This window comes from Megascapheus bottae, chromosome 1 (genome assembly GCF_031878675.1).
Source record: "Megascapheus bottae isolate mThoBot1 chromosome 1, mThoBot2.hap1, whole genome shotgun sequence".
NCBI lineage: Eukaryota > Metazoa > Chordata > Mammalia > Rodentia > Geomyidae > Megascapheus > Megascapheus bottae.
In genome coordinates, this window is record NC_143509.1 from 28,975,620 (window position 1) to 28,998,627 (window position 23,008).

At 52.9% G+C, this 23,008-nt stretch overlaps 2 protein-coding genes across 3 annotated transcripts in view; both read right to left on the reverse strand.

The window, feature by feature from the left end:
* Positions 1-10,065, reverse strand: Nmrk2 (nicotinamide riboside kinase 2). Its single transcript, XM_090329013.1, has 9 exons — positions 9,864-10,065; positions 9,044-9,236; positions 5,458-5,577; positions 2,875-2,965; positions 2,044-2,092; positions 1,803-1,959; positions 1,500-1,571; positions 447-553; positions 1-223 (listed from the first exon to the last, which is right to left on the reverse strand). The coding sequence occupies exons 1-9, from the start codon at positions 10,063-10,065 to the stop codon at positions 138-140; spliced, it is 1,077 nt and encodes a 358-aa protein (XP_090185139.1). The 3' UTR covers positions 1-137.
* Positions 8,718-23,008, reverse strand: part of Atcay (ATCAY kinesin light chain interacting caytaxin) — a 20,052-nt gene continuing 5,761 nt past the window's right edge. For both annotated transcript variants that reach the window (XM_090340990.1, XM_090341000.1), the window contains exons 3-13: positions 21,480-21,538; positions 20,541-20,762; positions 18,497-18,682; positions 18,289-18,391; positions 17,471-17,602; positions 16,444-16,530; positions 15,081-15,179; positions 14,950-14,985; positions 13,803-13,874; positions 13,400-13,432; positions 8,718-11,428 (exon numbers count right to left, since the gene is read on the reverse strand). In XM_090340990.1, the coding sequence (XP_090197116.1) occupies positions 11,419-11,428; positions 13,400-13,432; positions 13,803-13,874; positions 14,950-14,985; positions 15,081-15,179; positions 16,444-16,530; positions 17,471-17,602; positions 18,289-18,391; positions 18,497-18,682; positions 20,541-20,762; positions 21,480-21,538 (1,039 nt within the window). In that variant the 3' untranslated portion in view covers positions 8,718-11,418. The remainder of the gene's footprint in view (positions 11,429-13,399; positions 13,433-13,802; positions 13,875-14,949; positions 14,986-15,080; positions 15,180-16,443; positions 16,531-17,470; positions 17,603-18,288; positions 18,392-18,496; positions 18,683-20,540; positions 20,763-21,479; positions 21,539-23,008) is intronic.

Genomic DNA, 23,008 nt, shown 5'->3' on the forward strand with positions numbered 1-23,008 from the left:
GTATGTTAAACACTCCTTCCATCTCCCACCCCATTCTATGTACAGACTTCCCCAAGGGAAAGTGGTCACAGTGGCCCCATGGCTGGAATCATGTGTCCCCGTGGCTGGAATCATGTGTCGCAAGGTGAACCACACAGCTAGGCGCAGTTGAGGAGTGAGTTCTGAATATCTTCCAGAACTTGGAGGAAGAGATCTCTTCGGGATTTCATGCCATCCAAGCAGACTGGAATTAGAACAGCCAGAGTCAGGGTTTTGCTAAGGAGTCAGACTGATGCTGGGTCAGGAGACTGAGGATGGAATAGTGTCTGGGACCAACAGCAAGCAGGACTGGGGGTGAGATTCAAGGAGGGACTTCCACATTTGCCACATGGAAATGGAAAGGATCTTGTAGCCCTTGCTTTCTCCCCTTCCAGGGCATGGCTTCATTTGGGTCAAAGTCTTCTTACCCACTTCCACGCCGTCTGCCTCCATCTCCTGTTTATATTTCTGGTACATGGGCCATACATGTCCATCAAAGAGGCCAGCTGGATCGGGGATGGGGTACTTGCGGGTACTGCAGAGGGGCCAAGCAGCAAGGAACAAGTTTTGGTGTTTTCACCTTTTTTGGGGGGGGGGTCTGTTGTGTGGCTTGAACTCAGGGCCTGGGTGCTGTCCCTGTGCTCTTCAGCTCAAGGCTATGCCCTACCCCTTGAGCCACTTTCTGTCTTGGGACTTTCTCAAGACTAGTGCTCTGCCACTTGAGCCACAGTACCACTGCCAGCTTTTTCTATGGATGTGGTACCAAGGAATTGAACCCAGGGCTTTGTGCATGCCAGGCAAGCACTCTACCACCAGGCCACGCTCCCCCAGCTCCTTTTGCTCCAGGCTAGCGCTCTACCACTGTGCACCACAGCTCTACTTCTGGTTTTCTGATGGTTCACTGGAGTTTCATGGACTTTCCAGGCTGGTTTTGAACCACTGTGCTCAGATCTCAGCCTCCTGAGAAGCTGGGATTACAGGTGTGAGCCCCAGCACACAGCTTGGGAGCAAGTTATTTCTTTCTTTCTTTCTTTCTTTCTTTTTTTTTTTTTTTTACCAATCCTGGACCTTGAGCTCAGGGTCTGAGCACTGTCCTTGGACTTTCTCAAGGCTAAAGCTCTACCACTTGAGCCTCAGCACCACTTCCAGCTTTTTTCTATGTATGTGGTACCGAGGAATCAATCCTGGGTCTTCATGCATGCAAAGCAAACACTATATCACTAGGCCAGACTCCTGGCCCATGGGAGCAAGTTTCTTATTCGAGAGTTGTGCCAGGTCCTGGGATGCTCCCTGATTGTCCCTTAAGAGAGGGCATCTAGGTCAGGATCCCCTTCCCTAGAGGCCTAGGAGATGCCCAGGACTGGGCAGTTGAGTCCTAGGGCTTCCGGCTGGCCGGGTGCCCACAGTCTGAGGCTGGCAGGCCGGCCTGTGCCTCCGTCTTCCCTCTTGGGGTCCCAGCCCTGTCCCCCACAGCCCCCCACCTTCTCCTCCGCTTGGATTCCTCGTAGGGGACGGTCAGGAAGTACCGGCGGGTGTAAAAATCCAGCAGAGGCCTGGGCAGGGGACAGGAATGGGGGATGGGGGGTTAGACAGGATGGGGTGGCCTCCTGCGCCCCCAATTCAGATAGCCCAGAGAGGTGAACTGTGCCCTCCCGGGCCACACACACAAAGCAGACCCACGCACCCCGACTGCCTAAGCAGACTGAGGTTCTAGAAGGTTCCCTGGGCTCTCCGTGCCACCTCCCCCCACCAGGGTGGAGGGCAGGGAGGGGTCAAACACTCACTTGTAGCTGTAGATCAGGAATCCTTCCACAAGCAAAATGTGGGTGTCAGAGGCGCCGGGCTGGAGGGGGACCCCGTGAGCCAGGGCGAATTTCTGGGGGTTGTGTAGCCAGGCCTTCACCGTGCTCAGCATAGCGTCCATGTCCAGAGCCTCCAGCACTGGGGGGGGGAGGGAGGACAGTGGGAGTGGGGGTGGGCTGGGGACGGGGATTGGGGGCGATGGGGGGAAGGAGGGGTGCTTACCGTCCCATTGTTTGAAGCCGTCCTCCCCAACCGCTATTTGGTCCTGGGGCTGAAACATGAAACAGAGGAGCCTGAGCGGGTGGGGGCTCAGTGCTCACTCCTGTGAGCCCACAGGGATGGGGGAGGGGGAGGGGAGCTGACCATCCCCCACTGTGGCAGTGACCCTCAGGCCTGTCCTACTGCTGGGAAGGATGTGAGCCACCAGCACCTTCGTAGAGTCACTAAATTTTATTTGTTTTCTGTCTGTCATGGGGCTTGAACTCTGGGACTGGGCGTTGTCCCTGAGTTCTTCAGCTCAAGGCTACCACTCTACCCCTGAGCCGCAGCCCCACTTCCGGTTTTCTGGTGGTTAATTGGAGAGAAGAGTCTCATGGACCCAGGCTGGCTTTGAACCTCCATCCTCAGATCTCAGCCTCCTGAGTGGCTAGGATGACAGGCGTGAGCCATTGACGCCCGGCGAACGTCGCGATGGCTTTTTGAATGCTATTCAACCCAGTCCCGTGGCTCTCGCCTGTCACCCCTGTCAGCCTGGGGCAGGAAAGTGCATGAGACGCTTGTCTCCAACGAACCAGCAAAAAGCCAGGAGTGGAGTTTGTGGCTCAAGTGCCAGTCTTGAAGAACATCAACCAAAATGCTCAGGGGCAGCGCCAGGCTCTGAGTTCAAGCCCCAGGTCTGGCACCAGAAAGAATAAATAAATACAAGAACACTGTCTTGAATTCTCTTGAAAGTGGGGCGTTAATCCACCAGCTGCAGTCCCTCCTGACCCCTGGTGACACCCCAGTGACCCCTGGCACCCCCCAATGACCCCTTGCCTCTGCCCAGGGTGGTACCTTGAAGAAGTCATCCTGGTGGATCACACAGCAGTTGGGCAGGGCGGCACACAGGCGGTTGGTCAAGGTGGTCTTGCCGCTGTTGGTTGCTCTGCAGAGAGATCTGGAGTTTGGCCCTGGTCCGGGAGAGCCCCGGCTGGGGGCCAAGGCTCAGGCCTGTAATCTCAGCTGCTCAGGAAGCCCAAGCTTTGAGGCAGTCTGGGAAAAGCAGTCCTGGAGACCCTCAGCTAATAAGCCAGGCCTCGTGGCGCACACCTACAATCCCTTCGGAGGCCCGAGCCAAATAGCCACAGAGACATGACTGAGAGACAACTGAAGTAAAAAGGGTCTGGGCATGGCTCAGATGATACAGTGCCTGCCTAGAAAGCACCAGGCCCAGAGTTCATAGCCCGATACTCTGGGCTTTTTTTTTTTTTTTTTTTTTTGCCAGTCCTGTTGCTGGAACTCAGGGCCTGAGCACTGCCCTTGGGCTTTCCTCAAGGCTAATGCTCTCCACCTGAGCCATAGCGCCACTTCTAGCTTTTTCTATGTATATGGTACCCAGGAAAATTGAACCTGGGTCTTCATGCATGCTAGGCAAGCACTCTTCCTCTAGGCCAAACTCCTGGCTTTACTTGGGGCTTTTCACTGCTTAGTTGAAGCTAAGAATCTAACAGACTCTCCTGCCCTGGGTTGGCTTCCAACCGCAATCCTCAGATCTCAGCCTTTGAGTAGCTGGGAAGCATTTGAACCAACCTTCCTTCCTTCCTTCCTTCCTTCCTTCCTTCCTTCCTCCCTCCCTCCCTCCCTCCCTCCAAATAAGAGTAATGAGCCATGTATGGAGGAAATGAATTTTTTTTCCAGTCCTGGGCTTGAGCTCAGGGCCTGAGCACTGTCCTTGGATTTTCTCAAGGTTAGAGCTCTACCACTTGAGCCTCAGCACCACACCGGCTTTTTTCTATGTATGCAGTACCAAGGAATTGAACCCCGTCTTCATACAAGCTAGGCAAGCACTCTACTACTAGGTCAAACTCCCGGCCGGAAGTGAAGTTTTTTAGTGTGGGTTTTCTCAAAGGAAAAACGTGGGTTCCACCAGCTTTTGCCTGTAACCCCAGCTATTGAGGAGACTGAGACCAGGGTGATTGCAAGCTCAAAATCAGTTCAGGCAGAAAAGTCCTAAAGATGTGAGTCTCCAGTGAGCTAAGTGGTAGAGTGCCAACCTTGAGCAAAAATAAAAGAAAAAAAAAGAAAAGCTCAGGGACAATGCCCAGACTCTAAGTTCAAGCCCCAGGAACCAGCACCAAAAATTATATAAAATTACATATATCTTAAATTGTAAATATCTTAAATTGTACGAGTCATATAGATGGGAGGAGAAATGAAACTTTAAGTGGTAACATCCCATAGTTAGCCTCAAACCCCAGGTTTTTTTTCTGTCTTTGTGCCAGTCCTGGGGCTTGAACTCAGGACTTGGGGGCTGTCCCTGGACTCTTGCTGAAGGCTAGTGCTCTATCATTCTGAGCCACAGAGCCATTTCCTGTTTTCAGGTGGTTAATTGGAAATGAGAGTCTCATGGACTTTCCTGCCCAGGCTGGCTTTGAACCTCAGTCTTCAGATCTCAGCCCCCTCAGTAGCTGGGACGACTGGTGTGAAACCTAGTAGGTTTCTGGTTTTAATAGGCAGTGTCCCCTGCTCCCCAGGGAGATGGTGGCAAAAGCAGGACACAGTGGGTCATCTTGGTAGCGCTGGACCCTCTTGGGGAATTCTAGAAGCCAGGGAGTGACCTCTATCCCAGATGTAGCAGAGGTCAGGGAAAAAGGAATCTGCTAAAAGCCTCCCATGTTGGAAATGGGGCGGGGGTGTCCCTATCACTCCTGGTTGTTCTGTGTGTGTGTGTGTGTGTGTGTGTGTGTGTGTGTGTGTGTGTGTGTGTACCATTCTTGGGGCTTGAACTCAGGGCCTGAGCACTGTCCCCAGGCTTTCTCAAAGTTAGAGCTCTATCACTTGAGCCACAGCACCACTTCCGGCTTTTTCTATGGATGTGGTACAGAGGAATCGAACCCGGGTCTTCATGCAAACTAGGCAAGCACTCTACCACTAGGCCAAACTCCCAGCGTGGGGTTTTGTTTTGTCTTTTTTTTTTTTTTTTTTTTTTTTTTTTACCCTGAGTAAAATCAGAGAGAGAGAGAGAGAAATGCTTTCCAGGCTGGGAGCATGGTCTAGTGGTAGAGTGCTTGCTCATCTAACATGCATGAAGCCCTGGGTTCAATTCCTTGGTACCACATACACAGAAAGAGCAGGAACTGGCACTGTGGCTCAAGTGGTAGAGCTCTAGCCTTGAGAAAGCCCAAGGACAGTGCTCAGGCCCTGAGTTCAAGGCCCTAGACTGGCAAAAAAAAAAAAAAGCCTTCCATTTTGGAAACTAATACCTTGGGTCCTGCTCTCCTTCCTCCATTGGAAACCGCAAACCCTCTCATCTTCCAGGCAACAAGTGAGACAGACAGACAGACTACAGGCAGCTACAAGAAGCCTCAGTTCCCTGCCTGGTCTTAGCGTGCCCCCTTTTACGTCTCCTTTCTACCCCTGCCCCCCCACTGTGCTCACCCTCCAATGCCAACGATGTTGACCTTCATCCCTGCAGAAGGTCGTGGGGGGGGGGACACGGCGCTGGTCTGCAGCCCCGCTGGGTCCAGCCCTCGCCCAGCCTCGGCTGGGATGTCCTGGCTTCATTGACAAAACCCAGAGCCTTTATAGTCCTCAGGGGCCATCTCAGGGGAAGAGGCCCCAGCCCAGCGGGGGCAATGGCTGGGGGTGGGGGGAAGCACCTGTTTCCCGGGTGCAGGGTGCAAATAACTCGAGGGTGCCTTTCACCTAAATTAGTCACAAGTCAGGAGGCAGAGGGGTGGACTCCAGCCTCCCCCTCTCCCTCCCCTCCCCCTCCCCCATCTGACCCTGGGAACTCCCATCACCTGCCATGCAGTTTCCTTCCCTAAAAATAGCACACTGGCCTGGTCTGCCTGTCTCCTGCCTTGACCCTGACATTGAAAGGAAAGAGAGAACCAGGCAAGTGTCTTAGGGTCCTGATTTAAAGCCCCCCAGCCCCCGCTAGATTGCTATCTGCCCCCACTGGGGTGCTCCCCACATCTGGCCCTGGAAACCCACGTGAATTTAGAGTCTGGTGTTAGCGAATCTCATAATGCTTTTGTGTGGATAACTCCAGTCCAGCCTGGCCACACAATCTTCTCAGCATGACCAGAGCCTTTCAAGGCATAGTCCCCGGTGACCTGAGTCATATGAGCTGTGCCTGAGGTAGCCCCGGTGACATAATGCCCTGCTCCTTATCAGCAAAGGAAAAAAAAAAAAGAGCCGGGCACAGTGGCTCACGCCTGTCATCCTAGCTATTCAGGAGGCTGAGATCTGAGGATCGTGGTTCAAAGCCAGCCCCAGCACTAAAGACCGTGAGACTCTCACTCCAATTAACCAGCAGAAAACTGGACGTGATGCTGTGGCTCAAGGGGTAGGGCTTGAGCTGAACTCAGGGACAACGCACAGGCCCAGAGGCCAAGCCTCATGACAAAAAAAAAAAAGCTGGAAATGGTGCTATGGCTCAAGTGGTAGAGCTCTAACCTTGAGAAAAGCCAAAGGACAGTGCTCAGGCCCTGAGTTCAAATCCCAGGACTGGCAAAAAAAAAAAAAAGTCTCATGAACTTTCATGCCAGGACTGGCTTTGAACCTTGATGCTTAGAGCTTAGCCTCCTGAGGGGCTAGGATTATGAATGAGAGCCACTGGCAGGTACCTGGATTGTTACTGCTTTTTGTTCAAACCCTCCTCCTCCCCTTCCCCCACCCCTCCTCCCCACCCACCACATCAGCTTTAGCTCTTGCCCAAGAATCCTCTGAGATCTGAGGAGCAGCAGGCTGGTCTGTCCAGGGCTCCCTGTCACACCAGACCTGGGGTTCAGGCTTGTTGGGGAGAGTGCTGGTCTTCAGCTGCCAAGTCTCCTTGGTGTGGGGGCCCGGGCTGGTTTCGCCTATGGTTTTGGTGCAGTGTTATCCCCTCTGGCTTTCTGATTTTCAATGCTCTCCATCTCTTTTGCTCCTCTGAATACAGATGCTTCGTGACCAAGACTCTTCTCATTCTTTTGGGGTTCCAGGGAGACAGCTTCTACTCTGCCATCTTGCCACCCATCTCTCTGCCTCTGGTCAGTTCTCCAAATAAAGGCGGTTAGAAAAGAACAAGATTGGCTCTTGCCTGTTCTCTGGCTTTCTGTCCTACCAGGTGATCTGAATGGATGTAGAAAAATGATTAATTTTAGGGTTGGATGCTTGCTGCTCAAGTGGCAGGGGTGGGGCTGCAGCGGGCGTGGCCCTCTGTGGGCGTGGCTTGAGCACACGCTGCCTCCTGTTCTGGGGCGTGGCTTAAGAGTTAGGGCATGGCTTGAGTGGCAGGGGCGTGGTTTGAGAGACAGTGCTTACCTAGCAAGCAAAAGATCCTGAGTTCAAATTCATACCACGAAAAAAACCACAAAAGATTAATTTTACATGAAGCAACTTACCTTATTGGAAAAAAAATAAGACCAGGTGTGCAATTTATTTCTGCGTTCTGCCCCAACATCCACAAAAAAAGTCCTCTCCAGTTCCTCTTGTCCCCCCACTTTTTGTATGTGCCAGGCTTAGGGTTTGAACTCAGAGCCTGGGCGCTGTCCCTGAGTTCAACACTGGAGCTCTCCCACTTGAACCACAGTTTCACTCCTGGCTTAACTGGAGATAAGAGCCTCATGGGGACTTTCCTATCCTGCTGGCTTTCACCTTTGATCTTCAGATCCTAGCCTCCTGAGTAGCTAGGACGACAGACGTGCATCACCAGTACCCAGCCTCATTCTCCCTTCGTGTCCTTCAAGGACATCTCCAGTGTGGTAGTCCCCCTCAGACCTGGCCTACTTCTCTGTTGGCACCACCTTTCCTCCAGTAGGCTGGCCTGGCTATCTGCTGCTTCTGTACAGATCTCAGAGCAGAGTGGACATAGCTGTTTGTCCTTTTAGGCCCCATCAAGACCCTTCCCGTGGGTTGAGTTCTCCAAACAGGTAAGTGCCACGTGAGGGGGTGACATGAATGAGTGAATGAATGTATGACTGAATTAGTGAATGATTGAATGAAGGGAACCATTTATGAGACCTCTTAGGGTAACCAGACTCTTAGTTCAGAGTCTTGATTGGGTGGGGAAAGGATTTGATTCATAACCCTCAAAGTAGGGGACCCTAGGATCCCAGCCCAGCTCTGCCCCTCAGCCTTGGCATGGATGGGACTCCACTGCCCCTGACAAGGGAAATGTGACTCTGCCCATCCGAGGGGCACAGACCCCTGATTCTATGACAGGCAACACGTGGCTGAAGCAGGGAACTACTACTCACCAAGCTCCAGCTGGGCTTCAGCTCTTTCCATACTGCCCCAGCCCCATCTGGTGGCCACGGAGAAAGGGGAAGGACTTCTCAGCTATACTTTATTAACGCTACAGGAAATCACTCACACCCTGGCTTCACCGTGGCCATCACAAATCTTTTTTTTTTTTTTTGCCAGTCCTGGGCTTTGAACTCAGGGCCTGAGCACTGTCCTTGGGCTTTCTCAAGGCTAGAGCTCTACCACTTGAGCCACAACACCATTTATGCCTTTTTCTATGTATGCGGTATCGAACCCTGGTCTTCGTGGATGCTAGGCGAGCACTCTACCACTAGGCCAAACTCCCAGGCTCCAGCCCCCACCACTAACCTTTCTCCATTTTGAAACCTCCAAGTCTCACTGTGGGAAAGGTGGGTGTTAGAATGAATTCCAGGTGCCTCAAAGAGAGGGGAAAAAAATCCACTGTCCTCTGGACATCAACCTTTATAATAACGATTTCAAATAAAATCACAAGGAAAAAAAATTCAGTGTCCCTTTACAAACAGGGCTGGGCTGGGAATGGGGAGTCCTTTGCCTTTTGGCCCAAGCTTCCCCAGATACAAATCGATGGCAACGCCCATTTCACCAGGCCCCAGGCAGTCTTGGCTAGCTGGAGCCTCCTCTTCTCTCTGGAGCAATGGCTGTGGCCAAGTTGGGGATCTTTTTCTCCTTTTGCCCATCATCTGTGGGTGCTGGCAATGCAAAAGTGGTAGCTGGTGCACCCCCCCCCCGTGGCAGAGTATGTGGTCCCCACATCTCCTGGGGAGGTGGTGGAATCTTTAGCCCCTCGGCCTCCTGGTCACGCTGTCCGCTGCCATTGTAGACTCTAAGTAACAAATTGCCAGTGTGGGTGCTGGGAGGTGCGTTGCATTCCTGGCTCCTATTTTGTTTTGGGGGAGGGAGGTTGCAGTCCTTGATAAAGATTGGGGTGTCACGGCTTCTTGTTACTGACAAGAAAGAAAGGTTTTTGGTGGAATAGTGCATCTTTGGTCACCAGGAATCTGGCGTCTCCTAGAAGTGTCATTCTCATCATGACTTCATGATTTCTTTTTGTTGGTGGTGGTGGCGGCGATTGAACTTGGGGCCTGGGTGCTGTCCCTGAGCTCTTCTGCTCAAGGCTAGCACTCTGCCTCTTTGAGCCATACAGCCACTTCCAAGTTTCTGGTGGTTCATTGGAAATCAGAGTCTCCCAGACTTTCTTGCCTGGGCTAGCTTTGAACCACAATCCACAGATCTCAGTCTCCTGAGTAGCTAGGATTGCAGGTTGTGAGCCACTGGTGCCTGGCTGGTATCTTTTTCTCTCCCCCTTTTTTTTGGTGCCAGTCCTGGGGCTTGAACTCAGGGACTGCATGCTGCTCCTGAGATTTTACATTCAAGGCCGGTGCTCTCTCACTTGAGCTGTAGCTCCACTTGTGTCGCCATTTTAGTGATTGTAATTAGAGACGAAAACCTCAGCCTTTTTTTTTTTTTTGCTGGGGCTGGCTTTGAACTGGGATCAGCAGATTTCAGCCTCCTGAGTAGCTGGATGACAGGAGTGAGCCAGTGCCATTAGCTTGAGAGGCGAGGTCACTCACGCACCAGCGTGACCTCGGGACCACGTCTGTCTCTCAAGATCACCCCCTGCATCATCGAGGCACAGGCACCTTGCATGGGGGAGTCGAGGGCCAGGTCAACAGGGCAGCCACAAGTGGCAGGTTCACCAGCCAGCACTGCATCCGGGCTCTGGTTGACACAAACACCCGAGCCACCGTGCCAACCTTCTTTTTCACTTGCCATATGGGAAATGTAACACAAAACAAAACACCAGATTTCCCAAGGTTTCCGTCTCCCCTGGGCAATGCTGGGAGCCCCCCCCAAGATGTCAACACAGCTCTGAACCCCACCCCCTACTGGGGTCTACAGGCCCCAGCTGACTGACAAATCAGGATTCTCTCAGGGCCAGAGCACGAGGCACAGGATGTCCTGACTCCTGTCCTGGGGTATTCTACACCTATCTCAGCACTGAACCCCAGCATTCACCCCCAAAACACATTCCTCCACTGCCCCAGGTCCTTAGATGGTGGACATTTCTCAGGGGTCGAGAACCTTCTTGGAAGGCTGGTGGTGGCAGCGCCCCACCAGTGTCCACTCAGATTTGCGGTCATTTCAGTCTCCGGCCTTGCATGCAGGGCACCAATTCTGGAGTCCTCTTAGGTCTCCAGAGTTGAGGGGGGCTCCCCACTCTTTGAGGTGAGATCTGGGGGCCCATAAATACAGTCCGCATGTCATCTCAGAACAATAGATGGTGACAGGACTCTTGCAATCCACAGAGACTTCTTCCCCTGCCACCAAGGGAATTTCCAGCCATCCCAGCATCCAGGGAACCCCCTATTTACCTTTTCCACTTTACTTACTTCCAAGGTGGTGGGAGCCTAGGCAATGGGTTCCAGGCTGGTAGTAGTTGGGAGACAAAGAAGCCCCCCCACACACACACACAGCTCATACCTATGGAATTTGTCCAGTTGCTGTGGCATCATCCACGTTCAAAGGGACTCTAGAATGTTCTAGAATGTTCTCCATGCAGTCAGACAAGGCTGGGCCTTCACAGCTCTCATTTGTGCTATGGGATTTTCAAGGATCCCTAGGAGAAGGTGGGGGAACCCTTTGGGGTTGCTAGGGGCTGTCAGATGACAAACCAGAGGTGTGGGGTTGGGGTATGAGGTCAGAAGCTGGGGGTACCCCAGAGGCGTGGCACAGTGTGTGTGTGCTGAGTGTCCAGGACAGCATGCCACACCATAGGGGTTGAGTTGTGGAACGGAAGGCACAGGGACAAACCCAGGACCAGGGCCGGTGGGTCCACCTTGGGTTATGTTGGTAGCAGATGAGAGAAGGATCTGGAACCTTTCTTGGCTCATGGAGTGGAAGGATGGAGGGCTGAGAACCTGGTCTTCTCTCGAGCATGCTAATACTGCACTTTTTTTTTTTTTAAGTAAAATGTTCTCAAGCAACTAAAAGAACACTGGGCATCGGAGGCGGGTGGAGGAGGCTGGTGTCCTGGGACGACGGGAGGGGACCTGGAACCAGAGGGCGTCTGATGGGGCCTCCACGTCTGGAATCTTCTTTCGTGTCCTTCTCCAGGTGCCCGCCATCTCAGGACAAGCTGGAGGGGGCAGCAGGGGGGAAGGTCGTCACTGTCTGTCGAGGGCAAGAGGCTCCGCCACACTGTCACCCACTTCCACCAGCCGTGGAGGTGACCACCTCTCCCCACTTGGGGGGCCAGACTCAAGGGTCTCCTGCTGGATTACACTGGAGGGAGCCCCGAAAGCACCTATCCATCTCCTGTCCATCCATCCACTCATCTGCACATCTATCCACCCATCCATCCCAGCCACCCATCTATCTATCCACCCACAATCCACAGCCACCTCTCCATCCAATTATCTACCCACCCATCATCCATCCATCCACTTCTCCGTTCACCCATCTATCCATCCATCCATCCATCCATCCACCTACCCACCCATCCATCCATCATCCACCCATCTATCCATCATGCATCCATCCATCCTCTAATTTCTTATTTCTTAGTTTGCATTTCTAATCTTGTGAGCATGCTTTTTTTTTTGGTGGGTTATAAGGCTTGAACTCTGGGCCTGGGTGCTGTCCCTGAGCTCTTCAGCTCAAGGCTGCCACCCTACCCTTGAGCCACAGCGCCACTTCCAGTTTTCTGGTGGTTAACTGGAGATGAGAGTCTCATGGACTTTAGTGCCTGGGCTGGTTTTGAACTGTGATCCTCAGAGCCCAGCCTCCTGAGTAGCTAGGATGACAGGCGTGAGCCACAATGCCTGGCTTTCGCTTGCTTGTTTTTATGATCCCTCCCTAAGTATTCTAGTGCACTGCTGGTGGCTTGCAACGTTAACTCATGATGGAGCATTTCCCAGCATGAGCTCAAGTCCACAGAGCTTGGGTCAAGGTCTTCCAGTGCACAGGGGAGTTCCTTTACTTGGCACCATGTGGAGGCTGTGCTGGTCTCAGATCATTGGTGAATTTTTTTTTTTTTGTCAGTCCTGGGGCTTGAACCCAGGACCTGGGTGTTGTCTCTGAGCTTCTTTGCTCAAGACTAGTACTCTACCACTCCAGCTACATTGCCACTTCTGGCTTTTTTTCTGTGTATTTGTGGTACTGAGGAATTGAACCCAGAGCTTCATGCATGCTAGGCGAGCACTCTATCACTAGGCCATTCTCTTAGCCCCTGATCGTTTCTTGGTGCTTTCTGAGTTACCAAGGCAGTCATTGGAGCTGGATCCAACTTGCAGAACTGCATTCAGGAAGCATTAACCCTGAACTTTGTTGTTTGTTTGTTTTGGTCCATTGTGGGGCTTGAACTTTGTCCCTGAGCTCTTCAGCTCAAGGCTACTACCCTACCACTTGAGCCACAGTGCCACTTCCTTTGTTTTTTCTTTCATCCCCAGTCCTGGGGCTTGAACTCAGTGCCTGGCACTGGCCCTGAGCTTTTTTGTTTGTTTGTTTTCCTTAGGGCGAGTGTTCTAGCACTTGAGCTACAGCTCCACTTCCAGCTTCTTGGTGATTAATGGGAGATGAGAGTGTCAGGTTCTTCTCTGCTCAGGCTGGCTTCAAACCCTAATCCTTAGATCTCAGCCTCCTGAGTATCTGCGATGACAGATGCGCGCCTGGCAACTTACACATGCTAGGGTAGCTTTGGCCCTTCCTGCTTGGTAGAGGTCCACTGGGGCCTGGCAGCCTGCCACATGCCGTGTGCCTAGGGGGTGACCAAGGGTGGAGCTGGTACCACACAGGGTCAGCTGGACATGGCTGACCTCCAGTGAGTCCCTGGACTCAGGGCGCAGGTGACCTCTGCTGGGCATCATCACGTGTGGGCTGCCACGGTACATAGCGTGGGGTCGAACTGGCACCTTGGTCTGTGTTTAACAGCGCCCCCGAGTTGTTCAGGGGTAACTCACTGGTTAACCATAACTACTGCCAACCTGGCTGCCTGTCGCCATATCCCTCCAGGCTAATTCTCCAAAGGTTCAGGACAACCAACCCTCAGCCCTCCTCTCCCCCCCGCCCCATCCTCTGAGAGCAGCCAGACTGCTGGGACCTTACCCACCTTGTTTCCTGGTCTTCTGTAGCCTCAGTGGATCTGTGGGAGAGGAAAGGAGGCTTGGAATTATTTGCCAATGTGTGTGTGTGTGTGTGTGTATGTGCGTGCGTGTGCCAGTCCCGAGGCTCAAACTCAGGGCCTAGACTCTGCACCTGAGGCTTTATTTTTTGCTCAAGCCTAGTGCTCCACTTTCCATTTTTTTGGTGCTTGATTGAAGATAAGACTTTCCTGCTTGAGTGGCTTCAAATCGCAATCTTCAGCTCTCAGCCTCCTGCACAACTGGGATGCCAGGCGGGAGACATGGGTGCGAGGCTGGCCTGGTTTAGTTTTCTGCCTCTCAGCCAGCCCCAGTGTTCTTCCCCTGGTGAACCCCTCTTGTCCTAACCGTGGGCCCCACTCACACACGCACCCGTCTTCCTCCAGCACTGCCTCTGGCTTCTCCTCAGATCTGGGAAGCAGGAATTCAGGTGGGGGCCTCATGCTGCAGACAGAGAGAGCCAGGTGAGAGGGGCAGCCGGCTGAGCCCTGTCTACGGACGTCTCGGCTTCCACTGGCCTGTCTGGCCAGTGACCACGACTGTGGACAGTTTGGAGATGGCGTGCATGCTGCAGTGCTGTGGGCTAGCACTGGGTCCCAGGGTGGAGATGGTGGGGAGAGGTAATAATCATTAATAATCATTCAAGGTTACAGAAGACGGGGTGCTGCAAGGGCAGCAGGAGGGGAGTCAGGGAAGGAAGATCCCGAGCTTTGGGGTTTCTCATAGCTGTCTATCAGACATACCTTGGTGTATTTCTTTTTCTTCTTCTTTTTTTGCCTTTATTTTGATGGTTGGTACTGAAATGAGGACTTAAGTCCTTCTCGTTTGTAAGGGAGGTGCTCTACTGCTAACCATGCCACCAGCCCTTTTTTTTGCATTGGTTATTTATTTATTCATTTAGTGTAGAGCCTGGGCCTTGAACTCAAGGACTGGGTGCTATCCCTGAGCTTTTTTTTTTTTTTTTTTTTTTTTTAAACTCCAGGATAGCACTCTACCAACTTGAGGCACAGCTGTACTTGGAATTTTTTGCTGGTTCACTGGAGATAAGTCTCATATACTTCCCGAGTAGCTGAGATGACAGGTCTAAGCCATTGGCTCCTGGGCTAAACAGTGAAACTATCACCTTCTAACTACCTGGGAAGGTGGGATTCGATCCCAGGGCTGACCCCAAAGTCCTCCCCAGGTAGGCAGGGTCTATCCTCCCCCATGTGTAGATACTTTGCAAAGTTCACACTTTGTGAATTAAAAAAAAAATCCTGGGGCAGGGAGTTTGTTCTAGTGGTACAGTGCTTGCCTATCATGCTCCAAGACCAGGGTTTGATTTCTTGGTACCACACACATAAAAAAACCGGAAGCGGTGCTGTGGTTCAAGTGGTACAGCTCTAGCCTTGAGAAAGTCCAAGGACAGTGCTCAAGCCCTGAGCCCAAGCCCAGGACTGGCAAAAACAAAACAAAACAAAACAAAACAAAACCCTCAGCTCACCTCGCACCCCCCCCATCCCTCAGTACTGATACTGACCTCTCCCTCCTGGCTCGCAGGCGCTCCTCTTCATACCTGAAAGAAAGGGAGGGACTCAGGGTAGACACTGGGGGGGACTCCTTCCCTTTGGGAGGTGAGGCCGGCTGTGGAGGGGGTGGGGGGAGGCTCACTGCAGCACGCAGTCTGGGATCTGTACGTGCTCCATGGGAATGAGATGCTCCAGCTCCTCCAGACTCTGCACGTACTGGATCTTACTGATGAACTTGACACTGCAGGAGGGCAAGGAGAGCGTCAGAACACGGCTCCCCCAGCAGCCAACATGGCCCCAAAGTGAACACACACACACACACACACACACACACCACTCCAGGTCCCCAGCTCCTTGGCTCATACCTACTGCTCTGATGTCCCCTCTGGATGCCAGCTTCCTTCACACCCCATAACTGAGCACCCACGGTGAGCACTGCCTTGCCACCTAGTGAGTCCTCAGTACTGAGCCATGTCCCCTTGGCGGGACATGCCCACCACAGTGACCACCACAGAACATGCTGACTACACTGATTTGCTGCCACTGTGTAGACACGCCCACAACGCGAGGGCACACCCCACAGGACACGCCCTCATCGCATGGACACACCCCCACAATGTAGACACGCCCCACACTGACCACCGTGGGACACGCCTACTCCACTGGCTTGCTGCCACCATGTAGGCATGCCCACAATACCAGGGACACCCCCACCACAAGTCATGCCCTCAATATGAACGTGCCCCCAATCTCAGGACCTCTCCCACCTGCAGACACGCCCACAATATGCTTGCCCCTGGTACCCAGACAAGCCCCCAGCATGGCGATACGCCCTGCCATAGGACCCGCCCCCACCAGGCTTGGACAAGCATTGGCAGTCAGGGCCTAGGCACTGTCCTTGGGCTTTCTCAAGGCTAGCACTCTGCCACTAGAGCCACAGCACCACTTCCGGCTTTTTCTGTGACCCCCCAGGGCTTCGTGCACTCCACGACGAGGCCATGTTCTCACCTCCTGAACATGCCTTTTTGCCAGTCCTAGGGGCTTGAACTCAGGGCCTGAGCACTGTCCTTGGGCTTGATTGATTGATTTCTTTCTTCTTTTTGTGGGACATGGTGCTTGAACTCAGACTGGGCCGCGGTCCCTGAGCTCTTCAGCTCAAGGCTACCACTCTACCCTGGAGCCAAGCCCCACTTCCCTTTTTCTACAGGTTAATTAGAGGTAAGAGGAGTCTCAGATCCTTTTGTGCTCAGGGTGGCTTTGAACCTTGATCCTTAGATCTCAGCCTCCTGAGTAGGATTACAGGTGTGAGCCACCAGCGCCCGGCCACTTCTGGCTTTTCCTCTGTATGTGGTACCGAGGAATGGAACCAGAGTCTTTGCATGCTAGGCGAGCACTCTACCACTAGGCCACACTCCCAGCCCTGGATAGGCATTTTTGACAGGGGTTTGAATGCCTTGCGGGCCTCGGCCAGTGGGCGTGGCCCAGGTGACAGCCTCGGGTCTCACCTGATGAAGGGCCGAGAGATGGCCAACACGGTCCGGATGAACCAGGAGGGGTGGACAATCATCAGGGACTTCAAATTCTTCCTCAGTCTGTGGGGGAGGAAGGGCAGTCAGGAGGGGCTGCTCTGGGCTTCTGGGGATGTGTCTGGAGGAGAGGGCAGGGGCGGGGGAGGGCCCTGCACCAGCCCCCTTTACTCGGCCCCCTGTGCACCAACCCAAATGTGGGATGGACGGGTGGCAGCCTGGGTTCCCAAGACCCCACAGCCGGAAGAGGGCAAGGGAGACCGGAAGTTGGATGGAGGGTTAGTGTGAAACGGAGAAGCTTCGGTGTGGGAGATGGAAGGTTTGGGCGTGGAGCGTGGGCAGCCGTGTGATCTCTCTGGACATTTGAGTGGGGTCAGCTGTAATGAGCTGACTACGTGCTAGGGGAGGGAGGGTCCTGATCTGAGGCCTGATGTCCTCTATAAAGGAAGGGGCTGGGCACAGCGAGGCGCCAGTGACTCAGGAGGCCGAGAGCTGAGGATGGCGGTTCAAGGTTGCCCTGGAGAAGGAGGGGCGGGAGACTCTTCTCCAGTGAAGCACCAACAAGTGGAAAATGAAGCTGTGGCTCCTGTGGTTAGTGCACTAGCCTTGAACAAAAAGCTTAGGGACGGGGCCGAGCCCTGAGTTCAAGCCCTAAGACGAGGAGGAGGGGGAAGAGGAAGGAAGGAAGGAAGGAAGGAAGGAAGGAAGGAAGGAAGGAAGGAAGGAAGGAAGGAAGGAAGGACGTGATGTTCTTGCAGACTCCTCAGTGCCCACCCGGCCCTGGAATGGAAAGCCCACGGAGTGATCCCAGCCTCCTAAGAGCTGAGATCCGGGGCCTCAGGAAAACAGCGACATTTCCCGCCCCCCCTTTGGTGTTCTGGGTCCCCCACCACATATCCTTGCTCCCATCCTAGCAAAGCCCTACAGCATCTTCCCAGCTCAGGCCTGTACTTGACCTGGGACTTCCCATGCCCTCGCTGCACACTGCCCCGCCACCCCCTCTCACCTCCTGTCAATCATCTGGTAGCATTTTTTCAGCCAGCCAATGCCGGGCATCCTCCGCCGAGGGGTGGCGCCATTCAGGTACACGATCATGTAATCCTCTGCCACCAGCAGCTCCAGGCTGCTGATGACATACCTGGTCCAGAACGACAAAGGTGAGGGTCCCAGGGGAGGTGCCCAGCGTCAGGACACCTGTCACAGCGGCCCGTCTGCTCCTACCCATGTCTTTAACTGGGCTAGCCACACCTGTGCAGGCATGGACACACCTGGTGCAGGCGTGGACACACCTGTGCAGGCGTGGACACACCTGCGCAGGCACAGAACACCTGCACAGGTGTGTCTGGTCCACTCTGGAAGGGCAGGGGGGATAGACAATTCCTAACCACCCCAAATCTTCATCTGTGGACACAGTTGTGAGAGGTCAAGTGTCTTATGCCTTGGTCTCATTTAACGTCTCCTGCCTCTGCCTCTCAGGAGCTGGATTACAGGTGTGTGCGACCATCTGTCTACCTGAGTGTCCTTAGGCAAGTCGTTTAGGTGCTGTGTGCCTAGACTCTGAATGCAGTGGCGGGAAAGATGGTGGAGTTATCACGCAGAAAACACCATCGTTGGTGTCTGCCACGTGGTAAATTCGAAATGAATGATGGTGCTGATGGTGGGGAAGGGATGATGCCAGGGATAAGGAGGCCCAGAATGAGGGACGCTGCGAGGGGGGGGGTCTGTGTCTGGCAAGGCTCCTGATCAAGCAGCCATACCGTTGGAATGAGCAGTGCCTCCCCAGAGCCCACAGCCTGGCACCTGGGGGCTGCCCGGGGCACTCACAGGAAGAGATTCTCCATGATGTAGTGATAATCCGGGGAGCTGCTGTCTGGGAGAAAGCAGGCCGCGAAGACGATGATGGCATTGAGGCCTTCGCCATAGTACCCTGGGGGACCAGAGGCCGGCGAGTGACATAAAGCAGAGCCTGCGCTGCCCCAGGGTGCACCACGCGCACGCCCTGTGTGCCCCCCGCCCGCCAGCGAGGACTCACCTCCGTGCGTGAGCACCTTCATATACGGCCGGATCATGTGCAGGTCGATGCGGTGTTCCTGCTCCCCGATGATAACTGTCCGCCACAGTCGCCCGTTGGCCGCACTGCCCTCCTCCGCTGCGCCATCCCCAAACAGATCTGCGCTATCCCCGGGCATGTTCTTGGCGGTGGCCACGGGGGTGTCATCTGCCAGCAAACCAGGAAGAAGAAGGGATAGATGATACACGTGGGGCTGTCTTAGCTGGTGGCAGATAATGGATTCTTCCGGCCAACTGGCTTCCCTGCTTGATCATCTTCCTTAGGCCTGACATGACATCTTCTCCAGGAAGCCTTCCAGGATTGCACTCTCCTCCTACCCACCAGTAGCTAAACACCTGGCCTTCCAGCAAATGTGATGACGTGGAGATAAGGCCACAGAAGAGCAGGACCTCACCATCCCTCTCCCAGGCGACAGGTGGAACAGCTTATCCTACACTTTGGTTAGGTTTGGTTTGGTTATCCTACAACTGGCTAGGTTGGATTGAAGTTGTTAGGGGAAATGCGGGGACTGAGGACTTAAAAAAAAAAGTCAGGGCCCGGAGTGTGGCCTGGTGGTAGAGCGAGGCCCAGCACCCACAAAGCCCTGTGTTTGATTCCTCGGTAACCACATACACAGAAAAAGCCACAAGTGGTGCTGTGGCTCAAGTGGTAGAGCACTAACTTTGAGCATAGAGAGGCTCAGAAGACAGTGCCTGGGCCCTGAGTGGAAGCCCCAGTCCTGAGTCTTGAACTGGTGGACTGGGTGCTGTCCCCGAGAGCTTTTGCTCAAGGCTAGCACTCTGCCACTTAGAGCCCTAGTGCCACTTTTCACTTTCTGGTGGTTAATTGAAAACAAACAAACCAAAACCAAAACAAACCTCTTATGGGCAGGGCACAGTGGCTTATACCTGTCTTCCTAGCTACTCAGGAGGCTGAGATCTGAGGATCACGGTTCAAAGCCAGCCTGGGCACTAAAAAGCCATGAGACTTTTATCTCCAATTAATCACTAGAAAACTGGAAATGGGGCTATGGCTCAAGGGGTAGGGTGGTTGCCTTGAGCTGAAGAGCTCAGGGGCAATGCCCAGGCACAGAGTTCAAGTCCCACAACCAACCAAACACCAAAAACCAAAACCTCTCACGGACTTTCCCTCATCCTCAGCCCTCAGCCTCCTGAGTAGCTAGGATTCCAGGCCTGAGCCACTGGAGCCTGCTCCTGGCTCATTCTAATCGTTTTGTTTCTCAGTTCCGGAGCTTGAACTCAGGACTTGGAACTTGTTACAGCATTCTACCATTTAAGCCACATTCCCACCCACAGGGCCATGCCCTATATTTATGCCACGCCCACAAACGTTACATGTGCAATTTTTGTCACACACCAGTGAGCCACGCCTCTACAATTTAAGCCACACCTTACCATTAGGCCACGCCCCCATCAAGCCCCGCCCTCATCACAGAGCCACTCCCCTTCTATTTAAATCATATCCTACAAACTGGAGCCCTACCTCTACACTAAACCCCAACCCCACCACAGATCCCTGCCCCTACCTTTGGTCACATTTTGTCACACCCTACAACATGAGCCACACCCCGCACAGCAGCCACGCCCAATTAGTCATGCTTCTGTAATTTAAGCCACGCCCCCATCCCTTGTCTTGTCTTCCTTCCTTCCTTCCTTCCTTCCTTCCTTCCTTCCTTCCTTCCTTCCTTCCTTCCTTCCTTCTTGGCCTTAGGAGCAGAAGTACGAAATATTACCTATACCCAGCTCTTGCTAAGCCCGAGCACTCAGTGACCCTGAAAGACTCTTTTTATGGGGCTTCCCTACAGTGAACGAACGAATTTTATGTCAATAAACATTTAACCAGGCAATAAACTGGACAGCAGCCTCAACCTCCCCATGTGTATGGATACACAGCATCTTGGCAGGGCAATATATTGATATCTATTATCTATATTTACTTGGGGACCTGGCGTGGACTGGCAGCCGGGAGGGGGGTGCTGGGCCGGTGGTGGAGGTTCCATTCTCACCTTCCCACTCTAATTCATTGCCGTTCCCCAGGAACTCCAGCGAGTCGGTCTCGTCGGGTGTCTCAATGTCGTCCACGTTAATGTCCAGGTCGTCAGGGGTGTCCAGAAAGTCATCAGACAACAGGGAGCCCTCGCTCTGGTCCAGGGAGATGTTGATTTCGGGGGCCACCAGTGTCTTCCTCTTGCGATGGGCTCCCAGGACGTTCAGGGTGCTGGGAGGAGCTGCGGGAGCCCAGGCACAAAGACCCCGTGGGTCCTCGTCCTCCTCCTCCTCCTCCTCCCGGGTAAGGAGGGGGTTCAAATCCCGCACTGGCTGTGTGGGACTCAGGGTACTGATTTCATTCTTCAGGATGGGCAACCCAGGCTTAAAATCCTTGCCTTTGGGCCAGGCAGTGAGATAGGATGAGTGATTCATGTCTGGAGTCCCAAGCTACTCAGGAAGCTGAGATCTGAGGATCAGGGTTCAAAGCCAGCTGGGCACAAAGAGACTCTTAATCTCCAACAAATTGCAGTACTCAAAAAAATTGGAAGTGACACTATGGCTCAAGTGATAGAGTGCTAGCTAGCCTGAGCAAAGGAAGCTCAGGAATAGAGCCCAGGACCAGCAAAAAAAAAAAAAAAAGTCTCAGATCTCAGCCTCCCAGGACCCCTTTATTCTGTTGGACACATCTCACACTCCACCCCCTCATTTAATCCTTGCATGCTTCTTCTCTGAGAAGCTGCCTTGGGCAGATACGAAAATGGAGGCACAGAGAGGTTAAGTAAGGAGCCTGAAGACACACAGCAAGGCAAGATGTTCTCGACATATAAGTTTATCTCCTGCCATATTGCTTCCCCTGCGCGCTGGCAGGCAGAACAACTCCATCCCCGAGTTTCCTCCTTTCTACAGGTGGGGTCCAGCCACAGCCATTCCGTATGCACGGATACGTGGGGACTTACAGGATGTGTCTTCCACCGGACTTCCCAATAGTTCCATTCCTGTCTCCTCCGGGAGCGGCCTGTTGACCCGGCCAAAGGAAAAGGCATGATTCCAAAATGTTCCAGATAAAGAGCAAGGAGCCAGAACAACAAACAAAGCAAACAAACAACAAACAAGATCAGCCAAATACTCTGAGTCCCTGGGAGTCACTATGCTCAAAAAACACTTCCTTTTCTCATTCCCCCACTTCGGTGGGGCTGAGGTTTGAACTCAAGGCCTGCAGGTGCTCTACGCCTTGAGTCACACCTCCTGCCTTTTCTACTTTTTTTTTTTTTTAAAATACATAGAGTTTATAGTTTCATGTTTTGGCCCCCGGGTTGGAATCCTGCGTCGCTGTGATGACAGGAATTGAAACACCACACTCAGCTTGTTTGTTGCAATGGGGTCTTACTAACATTTTGTCCAGTTTTGCTCAAACCTTGATTATCCCTATTCCTGCTTCCTAAGAAGCCGAGACAACAGGAGTAAATTATTACACTTAGCCACTTCTTTCCTGGCACAGGACATTCATGGGTCATACATTGAAAAACTCCTTTTAGACTACCAAATTTATTATTATTATTATTATTAATATTGTTAAATTGGTCATGGGGCTTGAACTCTGGGCCTGGACACTGGCCCTGAGCTCTTCAGCTCAAGGCTAAAGCAACTCTACCACTTTGAACCACAATGCTATTTCCGGTTTTCTGGCGGTTCATTGGAGATAAGAATCATACCCTGCTTAGGCTAGCTTTGAACTGCAATCCTAAGATCTCAGCCTCCTGAGGAGCTAGGATTACAGGCATGAGACGCAAGCTCAAATAAATATTTTAAAATGTACTAATACTCTTTTGTGCCAATACCGATCTTGAATTCAGGCCTGCATGCTGTCCCTTAGCTCTTTCACTCAAGATTAGCTCTGTATCACAGCTCCACTTTTGGCTTTTTGCTGGTTCATTGGAGATTTTCCTGCCCCACTCCCAGGGCTGGCTTGCAACCCCAATCATCCCCAGATCTCAGTCTCCTGAATAGTTTGGATTACAGGTGTGAGCCACGGAATAGGATCCTATCTCCCTTTAAAGTAAGAAACCTTTGCTTTCAAACCAACAGCAGTTGGCAGGAATTGGAGTCCCGTGCAAAAAACCCTGAAGGGGGGAGGGAAAGGGGGGAGTGTAGGAATTCCATTTTAGTTTGTTCTCATTTGCCCATTTATTTTTGTTCTAGCGTCATCTAGAATCATCTTGCTGCTTAGATGGCATGAGTCAAAGAACTGAGAGCCCCAGAGGCCACCAGCCTGCCCCAGGCCCTGGGTCTTTGTCATTGCCCTCTACCGCCCTCTGGTGCCCATTCTGTATAGGTGTACAGCTCCAGTGAGCATAGCAGAAGAGTCCCAAGCATGGGGTGTCCCTTCTCCCACCCCCCTTGCCAGAGGAAGCATTTTTCATTTGATCATGGGGCCTGAGCTCAGGGCCAGGGTGCTATCCCTGAGCTCTTCAGCTCCACTTCTGGT